We start from the raw sequence: 16,251 nt of genomic DNA on the forward strand, positions 1-16,251 counted from the left end.
ATGCAAAGCCAATTTGTTAACAATTAGTACTCATTAGGATCATTTCCTAGTATTGATTTTTTTAAAAACCCCACACATTTTACAAAGCACTTTTTGGAAAAAAACAAAACAAAAACCCTGCAGTACTTTATCAATTAAGCATATTAGGAGCCAATGTCAAGATTAACTTGACTGATTTCATTGGCTATAAAGTAATTATTTTTTTGCACCAGAGTCCACCTGGCATCCCATTAAGTTTAAGACTTTTCAGAACAAGAGCCAGCTATATTTAATTAGTGAATGTGTCAGATAGCACTGGTTTTAAACAAAAGAAGTCACGGAAAAGGACCAGATTTTTACCATGATGTGAGTTTATTTTTTAAGAAGTATAAGCTGCATTCTGTATAACATATGACATTGGGATTGGATTTAAATGTGAGGAATTTGCACTTTTTTAAAGATCTAAGTTTCATTTAAATGTGTCCTTGTTTTTATGCGAATAGAGAGAACCATAGAGCTATAAAAAGCTAATTGACAAATGGCAAAATTAGGCTTTGTGGCAAGCTCTTACAGAAGCTTTTTAATATTTAAAAATAAAGATCATATACATAATTACTTTAATTCATGTTCACATTAAAGTTATATTTCCATCCCTGGTTATTCAAAAATTTATGCCCCATTGTGCAAATTAATTAGGAGAGTTATTTATCTAGCACCCCAATTCTTTTTTTTAAAGTTGCATGTATGGAAACCGCATTGATTTCAGCAGAAATTAACTTTCAGGTTATTTCCCCCACCCCACCCCCATTTCTGCACCGCCATTACAGCTCCATTGGGCCCAGTCCAAAGATCTTCACTACTAGCGAACAGACTTTTCTTTTAAAAAACAATAACCCCCCCAAAACCAGCTTTTAACTGCATTGATCACCTGTTGAAGACAGAAGGAAAGAAGGTGCTTATAAGGCCATCTCTCAAATCCATACAGCTGATCAAAGGTGGCAGTATCAACTATCTTAGCAGTGATGCACATATGACACAATAGCATTTATACCACTGAATTGCAAAAGTATTGATGGGATTCCTCCCCCTCATAATTCGCATGCAGCTCTGCATCCAGGCGAGCAAACCATGCATGGAAGACAAGTTTCCATAGGCTCTTTTACAGGTGACCGTGCAATCTTTCAGATTGATAGAAGTACATTCCACTAAAATCAATGGGTGCTGCTTCCAAATGAATGTACTGGAGATAATAGTACAAGATTTGGAGATATGTACTATTATATATGTGCATGTTTGATACACATATATGCAGAGTGAATTAAAATACTGTAAATAGAAGAGGACATTGAGATCTTCACAAGCAAGTGAGTTATAAATGCTAGAAGTGGTACATCTATGTATTGCAGAATGTTAGAACACACTTCCTTCTAATTTTAGTATTTTGGCAGATCTGATAGTACTACGCAAATAAAGAATGTAGTACAACCATCTGGATTTATTTTCTTTTTTCTGTCTTGCTTGGTTCAGCTGTTAAGAAAAATAACCAATTTTTCCCCATTAAGTTGGGGGCGGGGGGAGTAATAAACATGTACTTGAAAACAAGTGCCATAATTGTATTGCCCACGGTGGAGAGCTGTCCTAACCCAAAAATGTTTTCCCCAAAATTACTACTCATGCATATTATCCCTTTGATCCTAAAGGTAAAGGGCAAATGTTGTTGCTGTTGTTTGAAAAAGGTACCCCTTACGAGCACCACCTTTAATAAACAAAAGTGTTAGCGGCACGTGTATTTTGTTTAACCACAATACATTTGCTTCTTAATTAGTAAATATTCATCTGTTATCAGCGGCAGCTATGACACCCCTCCCTGCTAACACGTTCTGTCATAAATAATCAATGAGGCTCTATTAATATTCATGAGCTGGAATCTGTGTAGTCATGTGCACTGATGCAGAGACAGGGGGAGTGTTGCTGCGAACTGAGATGAAACTCTGTGTATGTCTGTGTGTATACGTGAGTGTAAGATACTTGGGGAAGAAGAAGAAGAGCATGCTGCTGCTTACACACACTACCCTGGCTTGTGCTTCCAGCTAACAGTGGCGTGTCTGTGTTCCTGCACCGGAGAGACTGATGAAAAACAGTAGTCAAGTCTGGAGGGTGCTTCCCTGTCAGTGCATTTGCCTCTCAGTCCTTGGGAAATTAGAAGCCTTGCTCTTTCATTATTTCTTACTAGAATGGGTTGCAATTTGTGCAGTTTTCAAAAGAGGGAGGAACACTACAAACTGCTTTATGAAGTTTCCCAGGTGAGTGCAGAAGGTTTTTGTAAGAAGCTCTGTAATTTTGTGCTGTTTGCAAAGCACTTGGTGAAAATGAGGGGGTGTTGATTTTGTGTTTTGGTGTGTGTGTGTGTGTGTGTGTGTGTGTGATTGCATATTTGACTCCCTGTGTGTTTCTTTTAAAAATTGCTGTACATCTTTTTTTGCCAAATTCTCAGCCAGAGACATGCGTTATCATTGAACCATATCGTAATGTGCATCTTTAGATTTGGTAAGTGGATTTTCTATCAGTTACACAGATGACACTTTTGCAGCTGTTAGGATTTAACAGGTAGGATTTGCCAGCACTTGGGTCTCAAGTGTTTTCAAGAAGTTTACTGGAGGAAGTTTTATGGCTTAGCATGTGCTACCAAGGCTATAGAGATAGCTCTTTTTAATTAGAAATGACTGTTTTGTTTAACAGTAAATTATCAGAGCTATTTTTCTTTCTCTCGTTTTGAATAGGGGTTGAGCTGCCTGATTTTAAAGGATGCTTTTATCGGTCGTTGCTCTGTCCTTTGTACTGTTCCTCAATATTAGTCAGAGAGCTTGATTTATCATGTGCTTACTTAAGTCTGTGTCCCAACAGCAGGAATATTTCTGTAATCCGATAACACGGGCTTGTTGTGCAGTTAGAATAAGAAGGGAGAGATGAAGGAAATAAATGTTACCCTATTAGCCTGTAATTTTGCACAAATCCTATTGCACCCAGGTTTGAATTGTGTGGATTTCGTTTTGATTTGGCTTTTGCTCTGGAGATCTGGCAGATGAAAGTTTAGTGCCTCAGCATCCGTTCTCTTCCTCTTTGTAATTTTCCCATGCTTTGGCATGTCACTGTTGACAGAGGCTGAACACTTCCAGTTTTTGACTGCGCTGTAGATGACGAGCTAAGGATTGAGGACAAAACAGTGTAGAATGTTGGTGGTCTGTTGGCACAGCAGTGACTAAGTACCTATTGCCTACTGTTTTTCTTCTATTTCCCCCCCTTCAAATTCTTCCTGACGTGATTCATTTCACAGAGGACTAATTACAAAGTGGATTCTCTACACATGAAACATCCTCCTCAGTTGCAGAGTTAATGCACATTTTCATGGTAATGTGATCAGAGCCTCATTAGCCAGTTTCCAAAACGATCCCCTGCATTAATTAAATATAAAAATGACTTTTTTATCACCATGGAGGGGAAAAAGAAGATTAACATTGTCAATTATAACCAGGGACAATATCTCTGCTTCTTTTTAATACCATCTTCCCCCCACAAAGAATCAAGTACTTCCCAAATACTAAAAATAGCATCCGAAGGCAGATAACCTGTCAGTTGCTTTCAGCTCTGAAAATGGACTCTAGGTGGAACACTTTCCTTCAGTTTAGAAGTAATTCCATCATTGCTTTTTTTCCTGACAGTTGCAAGATAGGGAATAGGAAAGTAGCACTTCTCTCCTCCCATCCTCCTCCCTTCCGACTGCAAGTAGCCAAAGAGACCTTTAAAAATACAAAATGTAAATAGTTCAGTAGATTACAGTACTGCAGATCAAAGAAGCCAGACCATGCTATAAGAAAACAGATCAAGCCTCCGTCTGAATTTCAGAAGGAATATCTTAACTACATTGGAGCTAGGGGATATGTTAAGTACATTTTTGTGAAATTTGCTTGAAGTTGACACTGAATACTAAAGCTTTTTAAGCATGCAAAAGTGTCTGCCATTGTTGGGGGATTCCAGAGGTATTCATCCTCTTACTTGTTTGTTTCCTCCTCTGCCAGAGGTTGCAGCTTTCATGATAAAGAAATGACAGAGGAGGGAAATGAATTACCACTTTCACTTTAACCCTGGTATTTACCTGATAAGGTATAATCCCTGGAAGAATCTGTGTGAGTCTTCCAGGAGAGCAGTATACAGGCAAACCTCCAGCTTTTTGCATTCTGGATTGTGGGGGAAATGTCACTGATAAAGGCTTTTAAAGAAAGCAGTACTGTAGTGTTATGCCTTTTTCTAGCTGTTACTATGTGGATCTTTGAGTGAGTTTCTGTTTTTGCTCCAGTATATATGCAGCTCTATGATCACATGTCAGATCAAGCATATTTTAGAGAAGTGTTCCCCGCTAGCAACTGCTGTCACAAAAGAATGTTCCATTCTGCTACACAAAAACAAAAATCCTAATATTGCCATGAGACTAATGTGAGCTGTATTATTTGCAAGAAAGCAGTTTTGTTTTTTCCACATTCTCTTTCTTACAACTGTATGTCCAAGTCTGTGGACTTGTATCTGGAGGACTTGGATTCAGTTCCAAACTCTGCCATGAGTATGGTCTTGGATAACCGATGCCCCCTTTAGTTTTACATCTATAAAATAGGAATAAGGATTCAAAGTTGATGTGAGAAATGCACAATAAGCATTTACTAAACGATTTGCAGCTGGAAATAGTTCATTAATATGACATTAGGTTAAATGTGGTGAGCATAGTTGTCAAAATGAGCATTATGCAGAATTTTCACAAAGGTCAATTTATGATTTGATTAAAAGTCTGCTTTTCAAACCCTGTTGAGAAAACTCCCATCTGAGAGGTGCTTTGTGTTTGTTTGTTTTTTGCACCACAGCCCTAATATGTTGCCAATTCTGGGATTCTGTCTAATTCATAGCACAATTTTAGCCATTCAGGGATCACGTAATGAACATAATGATATCATGGTGTCACATAGCCAGTAAGGTTTGGTTGCTTTTATGACATCACTGAAGGTAAATGAAAACACTCCTATTATTTTCAGTCTGTATGGTAGTAGAGAGCAAATGTTCCCCCTGTTGCCTTGGAAACGTGGAAATACTTCTATGTTGCCACACTGTATTGGAAGTTTCATTGTCTACCAAAGCTGTGTGTCCAGCCTTTCATCCTGATCTAGCTGACTCTAGTCACATACCATTTATGCATGCCTAGTTGAGTGAGAATGTCAATGAGGAGGCTGTGTATTTGAATATGCCTCAAAATATGCATCCTGTTGAAAGTAAAGCCAGGCAGATGGTTGGAAGTAACCCCAGTTGCAGATAATTTTTAGCCAAATTGCATTAGTCTCAATTCATTCAGAATGTACAACCCTCTCCACATTTTGTCCCAAACACACCTTCCAATAAGTGTGGTTGATCAGGAGGGAGAATGTAATTTGACTGCCTCACTAGCAGGGTTGTGTTTTCTTCCATCCAATATATTTCTTCCATTCTGCAAACAATTTTGTACCCTTTCACAAACAGGGCTGCCCAAAGCACCCTAAAAGTTAGTGATATGTCAAAAGATTCAAAGCTGAGGTCCAACAGATTTCTCAACTAGTTCCTGGCTGCCTGATCCTAATCTTTATGTCTTGGATTGACCCTGTTGTGTGGGCTCTTAGCTACCTTGGCTATCAGGTAAAGGTAAAAAGGTAAAGGACCTCTGGATGGTTAAGTCCAGTCAAAGGCGACTATGGGGTTGCAGCGCTCATCTCGCTTTCAGGCCTTCAGGCCAAGGGAGTTGGCATTTGTCCGCAGACAGCTTTCCAGGTCATGTGGCTAGCATGACTAAACCATGACGGACACCAGAGCGCATGCAAACGCGTTTACCTTCCTGCCACAGTGGTACCTATTTATCTACTTGCACTGGTGTGCTTTTGAACTGCTAGGTTGGCAGGAGTTGGGACAGAGCAATGGGAGCTCACCCCGTTGCAAGGATTCAAACCGCTGACCTTCCAATCGGCAAGTCCAAGAGGCTCGGTGGTTTAGACCACAGCTCCTTCTGCGTCCCCGTATTGTATGGGCTCTTAGCTACCTTGGCTATCATCCTTGCCTGTGCTGGTTCATCAGTCCCATTTCCCATAAAGTGAAACCCTTCTTTTTAATCACACATTTTTTCATCAGGAATGTATAGGCAGCATTCATGGCGCTAGGTGCCTTTTCGTATTATTCTGCCTTTCCCCTGTTACTATAGCTGCTGTTTTGTCTAACTAGAGAAGTACCTCCTGCATGGCTCTATAGCAGCTACAGCTTAACTCTGTTTGTTCTCATGCCAAAGCATTAGTGGATAAACTTCTTCCATGAAGGGCCATAGAGCCACAAAGAAAGTCATTGGGTTGTGGGGCAGAACTGAGCCAAAGCAAGATGTGAGTAGGGCCATACAGAGCTTGGAAGGTTTATTTGAAAAAGGAACTAGTTATAGATCAGCATGTTCAAAAAGGAACTAATTCCACTTCATGTTTGTCACTGTGTTCATTTCACTATTCGATTCAGATTCATCCAAATGAATGTAGCCAAAAGTATACATGTAGCTAAAGTAGAGCTGCACTGTGTTTCTCTGACAGAACATAGCAATAAAGGAAAGGGAGCAGTAAGAAGTATTGGGGTACAACATATGGGGTGGACAGCAGCAGCGGTAGGTTGCACAAAATCATTGTGTAGCAGCAGAGGGTCCTGCAAATTTTTTTGCAACCACAGTGCCTTCCGTTTTCAGGTGGGAAGACAGCTAAGCATAATTATTCCAAGACTAGAGCTTCACATTCTACATATACACACATAACAAAAGTTACTCTGGGAGGTGGTGAGTACAGTAGCAGCATGGAAAGAATGTGCTCCTCCACTTTAAATCACCCTGGCTGCTTCTTGTACCACAGAGTCCTTTAACAAATGTTTGCAGGAGTAAACGTGCATCTGTAACTCCAGTTGGAGGAGGGAAACTTGGGAACAATTTGTGCTGAAGTAACAGGGTTGCAAGACGACGGTTGAGACCTTCTGCCACCACCCTTTTGCTTCTCAATATTACCCCTTTCTGATGCTGCTTTAATTCCACTTGTAATATGTAGTTCTGCCTTGATATTTGCTTGGGGGGGGTAGTAGAGAAACACTTTGTGCCTCTGAATTTTTTGTCACCTAAACTGGGAGCCTGAAATCCTATACGTCAGCTGTGCGAAACCCTGTGGCGCACAGACCTGGCATGCCTCATGAGGCTGTTTGGGGGAAATCATACCCTGCCCCCTGTTAGTCACTTGACATCTGGGGCATAGATCTGTTATGTCCAGTCTAAGTGCTGAGACAAGGGATATCTTACATCTGATCTTAGTGCTAAGCATCACAGTGCTGTGAGCAGAGATCGGATAATATCTTATCTTGAAGCTGTGCAGCTTAGCACTGAAATCAGAGACAAACCTCTGCCCACTCTTCGATAGTAAAATGTAGCAGGCAGAGATTTATCTCTGCTCATAGTGCTGTACTCCCACAGCACTAAGATAAGTGAAGTGCTGATCGCTGAGAGTTAAAATGGCATTTCCACCCACTCCAGCTCTTGGGTGTGTGAGGGTGAAATGCTATTTTTATTCTTAAAGATCAGGCAGAAGGATCTCTGCCTACCTGTGTGTGTGCCTACCTGAATGCATGCCTGTCTGCTGTTATTTATTCATATTTTTGTTTTGTCTGTGACCTTGCCCACTTCCTCCTCAGTTCAGCCTTTGGCCCTGCCCATCCTTGGAATATGGTCAATGGAAGGTTTGCTGTGTTATAGCCTTTTCTTTGTGCCAAAAGAGCACATATTTACCTAGGAGTAACTCCTGTGAAGAGGACGTGGGTGGCGCTGTGGTGTAAACCACTGAGCCTTGAGCTTGCCGATCGGAAGGTCACGGTTCGCATCCCCGCGATGGGGTGAGCTCCCATTGTTCAGTCCCAGCTCCTGCCAACCTAGCAGTTCGAAAGCACATCAAAGTGCAAGTAGATAAATAGGTAACGCTCTGGTGGGGAAGGTAAACGGTGTTTCCGTGTGCTGCTCTGGTTTCGCCAGAAGTGGCTTAGTCATGCTGGCCACATGACCCGGAAAAACTGTCTGTGGACAAACATCGGCTCCCTCGGCCAGTAAAGTGAGATGAGTGCCACAACCCCAGAGTCGTTTGCGACAGGACTTAACTGTGAGGGGTCCTTTACTTAATTGTTCTTACTTTTGTGTAAACATATTGCATTATAGTCTTGCATGTTCTCACTTTTAGCTGACTTGCTGTCTAACCTATGAAAACATATGTCTTTAACATTGTTGCCACAATACTCTTGGTTGTTCTTTATCCTAGAAATCTAATGTTCAAAGTATAGCAAACTGAATGGTAAGATAAATTCCTCTATTTTACAGTCTAGCTTAATTGCAGTACATTCATGCATCTTTGTACATTTCCTATACAGTACACTGAACAAACATTACTTGGCAAATGAACTATATACTTGGGAATTACAATCAGAAGCTTTCGTATATGAGTGATTATCACCATGTAAAGAAAAATACTGAATTTCTACTTCTTATTCAGTAGGCCTAAATAGTTTGTTAATGGTTGTTGTTGTATGACATTGTAGCAGAATGAAGTTACCTATTGCCATGCGCTTTATCTTTATCAATGTAATGTTTTTCATAGTTTTCTAAAAACCTTTCATCTGTTGTTCTCTGTCTGTCTCGATAATTTATTTCTAGCCAGCTTAAGTCAGTGCTTAAATCAAGTTTCTTGTTTATTTTTCAGATATTTCCTAAAAAAAGTCCTTTTTAATTACTTGCTATAATTTTAAAATGTTATATTTCAATGAAATAGAGCACTTGATTTATTTACAACTAAAAAGAACCTGTAGATCACATAGAGAATTGTTATTATCGTCGTCATCATTTTATTTATTTATATCCCACCTTTTTTCCAGGCCAGAACTCAAGGGGGGTTACAAGTAAAATAAAATAGCTAAAAACATAGAAAAGACCATCATTAAATAAACAGTTAAGTACTAATAAAATCAAAAGATTTAAAGACCTTTTAAGAATACAGATAATTCCAATAAAAAACATCACAGCACCATCCCTTTTCTTAAAATGTCAGTTCTCGAAAGCTTGCTGGAACAAGAAAGTCATCACAAACTTTTCCTCATGCAGCCTAGATAGGTTTTTACACTATGTACTGCTAATATTCTTTATCTATTTAGAGGCAAAGGGAAGCAATTATGAAATCAATGGATTTTGGTATCTCTCTCAGGTGGTTCAGATTTGGTTTGACATCATCCGCATGAACAGAGGAGGATCTTAGGAACACATGTCATCTCATCCTCTTCCTGTCTCCTCACCTGGCATGCTGCAATTCCTACTTCTGAACTTAGTTTGCAGAAACTATAGATTCCTATTGTGCCTAAACCAGCAAACCAATAGTCTCTGTGGCCAATTAGAAATAAATTGGAGGATGTTCATATTAGTCAACTTATTCCACCCATCTATGAATTGAAGGTGAAATTGATTGCAAGCCTTCAAGCCATGATACGCTTCCCATTTTGGTGATTAAATCCTAAGAACGTTAACCTGGATGCTCTCTACAACACCATGAGAGGACAACAGTGTGCCTCTGCTATGTCTTCTTTCTTCTCTGTTAATTCAAGATGGGTGCTGCTGCAGTAAAAAGGCCTTCTATGGATTTGTTATTGCAACAAATGGAAGTTGGAAACAGCCAGTGTGCTCTCTTTTGTCTCACAGATTGCAGTCCACTGTCTGGGGAAGGGTACAGGGTGGTGGAAAGAGGTTACAGAACCTCTTGGGGAAACAACTGCTTCTTCCTTTCCTGACAGTTGACTGGATTCATATCTTCATTCTTTAGACCATGTTCTGATGTCCTAATGGTCAGATCCAAGAGTGATTAGCTTTACATATTTAAGTAGTGCAGGAACTTGCATCAATAAGAGCTCTATAGGCCCCATATGGAAAACTAGCAGAAGAAATACCGGAGTCATGAGGAGATTACTTGGGGAATCTCGAAAACAATTTCATTCTTAAAGATTAATTGCTGTCCCATGGGAGACATCATGATTAGCATTGAAGCATGGGAAGTTACAGGATTAGGAGTCAGGCAACAAACAAATGCCGTTTACAGCAAGTGATCCCAGATATTGCAACTGGACTGAAGTACCTCCATGAATGATTGGTGATGAACCTTTAAATTACATTTGCAACCAGATTGGTCTTATCAACTACAGCAAGTGTGCTGAAAGAGAACCTATTTGATGATACTTGTTTGTCCTTCACTTGGTCCCACTATTTGGTGGTAGTGCCTTGGTTGATAACCTATTGAGAAGAGAGTATATGTAACACACACATACACACTTAGGTACCAAGTGCACCAGGCAAAAGCTTTTCTCTATAACCAGGCCATTGACATTTAATTATATGTGGCCTTTTAGAAGTGGGTGGGATTTTTTAAAAAATGTATTTTTTTCCCCTCTTGTTTTTAATGCATCTATGTGATGGGGGGGTTGTCTGTTCGTTTGGTTGTAAATTGCTTTGCATTTTCCTGGGCAAGCTAAGCAATTAACAAATTCAATAAATTATAATAATATCAGCAAAATGACTCATGTCAGAGCATGACCAGAGCTAGTACTGGCTTATTCCACATTTGAGATGTGCTAGGCATCCCTATGCACTCTGAATATAGCAACATGTTGAATTCTGTAAAGGATTCCCCCGCCCCACCTTACCTAGAATGTGGCCTCCTACTGTCAGACGTTGAGGGAAGAGTTTGACCAATGAATTTGCAAAGTGCAACCACTCACTTACATTGGAAAAAGTGAAGTGAGTATGAAATAAATCTGATCATGCCTCCCAGTGAATTCAGCCAATGAGAACCAAGCACCTTCCTATCCAGTTGTTCCACTGTGAATTCTGCTCACACCTCACACCAGAAACTGTCCTAAAATATAGATTCTGCCCATCTGTTTCCCAAGGGCTCAGGGCATGTAACAACAATGTATGAAATACAAAATTAGCACCCGTGATACACAGAAGAGGTTTTCATCCAGCAAACGTGTCCACAGAAAAGGAGGGCAAACAGTTGTCACTGCTTCCTCCTGCAGCCCCCCAATCCACCTTCTATCCTGGAGATTCTGGAGAGTTGTCTCCCCAACTTTCTGGACCATATTTTGAGGGTGCTGAAGGGTGGGGGTGCAGGAAGAGTGAGAGGGAGATGAAGTTTTGTTGCACGAATGGAAGTCTGCTCATGCATGGACAGCATTGAATACAGCCCTGTGTGTTTAATTTCTATGAATTTTCTTGCATTTTATTAGTAGTATGGGGGGGAATTCAACAAACAAAATAAGAAATTACTGAATACAAATAATGCATCCCAGTGATAATGCTTGTTTTTTGTTGTTGTTGTTGTTGTAACATTGTATAATAGTGCTAAAATGGTAGCATTTCACTTTGTGGTTAGTATTCCACTTTCCAAGGGCTTTCTGGTGGTTCCCTCACTGCGAGAAGTGAGGTTACAGGGAACCAGGCAGAGGGCCTTCTCGGTAGTGGTGCCTGCTCTGTGGAACTCTCTCCCATCAGATGTCAAGGAAATAAACAACTATCTGACTTTTAGAAGACATCTGAAGGCAGCCCAGTTTAGGGAAGTTTTTAATATTTGATATTGTGTTTTTAATATTCTGTTGGGAGTCTCCCAGAATGGCTGGGAAAACCTAGCCAGATGGGTGGGGTATAAATATATTATTATTATTATTATTATTATTATTATTATTATTATTATTAGTTTGGTGTGCAGATTTTAGTTGCTAGATTTGAAATTGGAGACCTATTTTCCACAGATTAGACTGAAAATCTTGCTTAGGAAGATTTTAGTCTTGGTGAAGAAAAATGTCATGCATTACCATTTTGGGTTATTTGCTCTTTAAGTATGGTGCTTTTTGAATTCCAGAAGCGCGCTATACAAGTGTTGGAAACTTTCTTAGCCAAAGCTGTTGCTTTTTTCTTTGTACCTAGTATATTTTTACCATTTATCTCCATATGACCTCGTTGTTCCTGGCTTTATTCACTTTCTTGGATTAAAAATTGTTACTTGACCATGTTCAATAGGAAAAAAATGCCTTTGAAAGACTTAATATGGGGCATGATGAATAGTGGCAGAAAATGGATTTTGCTGTATGAGAATACCAAATTATACATTGTAGTTTCACCTATTGTCCAGGCTGCAATGTTGAACCTATGTTACAACACTCACTACTTCAGGATGTTTTCTGTCCAGTGACTGGTATCTTCAAATGTACCCATCCATCTTCTTGTCTCATTATATTAGATGTGACTGATGTTCTGCACCCATTAAAATTGATGGGAAAGAACAAAGAGAAGAAAAATGTGCCCTTCAATTGATCCTACATTTTAAAGGAGCAAATCAGACTTTCTGGTGATATATACAGTAGGCTAAGCAGTTATTACTATTTATTTAATCAATAACTGATTCATCACAATTAACAATAGACACAATTCTGCATCTGTTTCGCTGGTGATGTATATGGCACCTGTAAAGTGCAACATTAATATTTTTCTTGGGACACAATGACAGGACTTTAAAGTCCAATACTCACAAACCCGTAAGGGCCAATTCTCACTTAAGTGTTTGCATTCATTCACAAACATCAGATGTAAAGTGTACATACATTATTTTTCAACAGTTCTTCCTTTAAAAGAAATTCGAGTGGTGATTAGGAAAGGATTTTGTCCCTGGTCATGTGTATTTTAAAGGATCACACATTCAAATCCTTGGTGCGAAAAGTAAAATGAGAATCGCGTACCAATAACTTGGATGAGATGTGCCTATTTGCCTATGCTGTTGCCTTTTAAAACAGCAAAAGATTAATAGACTTCCCCCTGAACTTACATTCTGGTTGTGCCCAGAAATCGAGAATGAAAATGGACAATAAGGGGAAACTCCATCATCCCTCTGAAAATTGTACATTTTGCATGTAATTGCTGGGGTTCCAGTCAACCCTCAGCTTCCTTACCTGGTGCCCTTTAGACTTTCACAAGATGAGCAATTGCTGCCACACTGGAAATTCTAACAGGGCTCTCCCTTCCCTGTATGTGTAGAAACCTCCTATTTTGTGTGTCTGGACTCTAGCCTACTGTACGTGAGAGGTGCATCCATTGGCCCACCCACTACTGTCATGTGACCCCCCCCCGAAGGTTACCCTCTAGGGCAGGCTTCCTCAAACTCGGCCCTCCAGATGTGTTTGGCCTACAACTCCCATGATCCCTAGCTAGCAGGACCAGTGGTCAGGGATGATGGGAACTGTAGTCTCAAAACATCTAGAGGGCTGAGTTTCAGGAAGCCTGCTCTAGGGAATGTAGCCCTCAGGATCAAAAGTATTCCTCATCCCTGCATTAAACCTTAGCTTTGTATTATATCTGAACTCAACCACTGTGTAGGGAGCTTTTGTATTTGCAGTTGTGGTAGGGCGTTGAGGGTCTCCTTTCTGATTGTAGTCCTCCATGCCACTTGACAAATAGTTTCCGGGACAATGCTAGAAAGTGATCTCCATTGTAGTATGCGGAGTTCTGATAAAACCAAGACTTAGGCAAGCCTTGGCATGTGTATAGAAACTGCAGTGATCCATGTTCTTTAATCTCTGAATTCCAGTCATAGTTTTCAAAACTACTTGGGGGGGGGGGATTTTGTGTGTGTGTATTTCATTTGTGTGTTTTGTATAGGGTTGAACTTGATATCATGTGAACTTGAGCCTTTTTTTCTTTTCTTTTTTTACAATACCTTGTTTAACTTGCTTCTCAATCCCGGAGTTGTTTCTCATTCTGTTTCTGCCAAAGTTTCCAGACAATAATTTAGTTCAGCTTTGCTGCTGGTTAGGCAGCCTTTGCTCATATGAAGATGTCCTTACAACCAGAGTTGTTTATTATATTCTACTCCAAGGGTACAAAACTTGCATTGCAGTTTCAAGTGATGTCAAAAAAAAAAGGTAGTGTTGAACTATTTTTAAAGTGAAGTGGGTGATAGCCTTCCATTGGGAGCCTTTTAAAAAAAATAATAAGAGTATGTCTCTGGTTCTTACAGTTCTGGTCCAACATGTGTAACATGCCTCCACATTTGGACCTGGGAGCCCAGGGGAAGGAGTAGGGGAAATAGGCATGTTATTGCCACTTTGTCACAACAAATAATGATTCTTTTGTGCCTGAAAGCCCTGAAGCCGTAGCCAGCCGTAGTTGATTCTCTCTCAAGCTGCATGTGTTTTACTTCATTCTAATTATATGCATAAATAGGGACCGCTTACCTAGCGGGAAGGTAAACGGCGTTTCCGTGTGCGGTGCTGGTGCTGGCTCGTCAGCGCTGCTTCGTCACGCTGGCCACGTGACCCGGAAGTGTTTTCGGACAGCGCCGGCTCCCGGCCTCTAGAGCGAGATGAGCACGCAACCCCAGAGTCGGTCACGACTGGCCCGTACAGGCAGGGGTACCTTTACCTTTAATTATATGCATACTGTTGCAGTTTTTAGTGTGAAGCTCCTTAGTGATAAGTCTTTCTAAAAGACTTTCTAAAAGGTGTAAATCATTAAAGTGTTTCTGTCATTCCTCATTACATAAAGTATCTAAGCAGCTAACTAGTGATTAGGTCTGGGAGCAGGAAAAATATCTACACTGGCTACCGAACCATTTACAAGCATAATTAGTTTTGAGTAGTTATTTCTAGAGGCCATAGTCTATTTGGTGCTTTGGCCATCTACATTTTAAGAATTTTGGTTTTGATCATATTCGTCTTACTCTGCTGTTGTTGTTAAGATATTTTTAATTGTGATGGTTTAATTTGGTGTTATTGGACTCCAAGTCCCTTGACTCCCTGACCAGTGGAACATGGTGGTTAAGGCTGATGGCAGTCTAAGTCCAACAACATCTGATTAGCCACAGGTTCCCCATCCCATTTCTAAATATATAAACAATCGTTGAGCAGCTGCCACCTACAGTTCGCCATAGAAGAGAGCTGCAGGCAGATCTAGCTGTTCCTGACACAAAGTACCAGGGAGCAGAATTTAAGATCCTGGAGACAAATGCTAAAAGGCCCTGATACATGTTGTCAGCTGTTGCACTTCACAGGGAGGCAGACCATGTAGCCGGGCCTCAGATTATGATGAATATGCTCAGACAAGTGTGTACTGCTGTGTACTGCAGTTGCAGCAAGTTCGGCTGCAAAAGGCTACAATGAACACTGTTTTGCTAACCATGCAGCGCTCAGCATTGTATGCATTCAGCGCAATGATAATCTGGACACTCTTGTGCTCAGGTGACAGTGAGGAGAAGAAAGCTGGTGTTCAAAAGATTGTTGATTTGAGAGGCTTCATCCCTATTGGAGCTAATAGACTGGACTGGTGGGATACATGGACCTCCTTTGACATGTAAACTTACTACAGTGGAAATAAAGAAGTTCATTGACAAGGCCATGCAAGTTCCACAATGGCCCTATCATTCTCCATCTATACCATAGAGAGGTGTCCCAGAGGCAGCAGGCAGGGTGTAGAAATGTGAAAAATACGAGGGCTACATCAGAGGCCAGGATGCAAATCGGCAGCTGATGTCCAAGAACGAATTAAGGCAAGACTTGATGAAATTTGTTGTTTAAATTTCTTAGTAACTGCTGTCATTACTTTCTAATATTTTATGATTACAAGGTTATGTTGTATGCTTAGTATGAGGTGTTTCATGCAATTGAAACTAAAATTTTATAGGTTTGCCTGACATTCTCAGAAGGTAAAATTCAAATTCTTTGGTTTTCTGGGAGCAGTTCATGTACCTTTCAATCAAACATAGATTTACCAAGCTGCATGTTGTTGACTCACAAAAAATAATAGCGGATTTGAATTCGTTACACCCAAAAACATATCTTTAAGACTGATTACTGAAGAAATTTGCAAAATTTAAGTTTCACTCCTTAAAATGGCACACCCTATTCTCCCATGCTCTTTATATATTTGTAACTAAATGTATATTACAGAAGTTGAATGTTTTGATGTCCACTCTTCCATGGGTGACCTTGTAGTGGCTTTTCTGGGGTCTTTTACCTCGTGAAGAAATAGGTAATCCTAAAACACTTTGAAATGGTTTTGCGTATTAAAAATTATATAGTTCCCTAAAAACATACACAATGGACAATTTCCTTGGATCTCTTTCATCA

General features: G+C 40.1%; 1 protein-coding gene across 3 annotated transcripts in view; it reads left to right on the top strand.

Moving 5' to 3' along the window:
- The window catches only part of PDZRN4 (PDZ domain containing ring finger 4), a gene marked incomplete at its 5' end in the record, with an annotated part of 229,183 nt that overhangs the window by 116,013 nt on the left and 96,919 nt on the right, over positions 1-16,251 (top strand). Inside the window, one exon of one of the 3 annotated variants that reach the window (XM_082239555.1) lies at positions 1,958-2,282. The exons of the other annotated variants lie outside the window; for them this stretch is intronic. Coding sequence (XP_082095681.1) covers positions 2,214-2,282 — 69 coding nt within the window. Of the gene's footprint in view, positions 1-1,957; positions 2,283-16,251 lie in introns of those variants that run through there. 3 annotated transcript variants of the gene reach the window in all.

Source organism: Podarcis vaucheri, assembly GCF_965113315.1.
Source record: "Podarcis vaucheri genome assembly, chromosome: 10".
NCBI lineage: Eukaryota > Metazoa > Chordata > Lepidosauria > Squamata > Lacertidae > Podarcis > Podarcis vaucheri.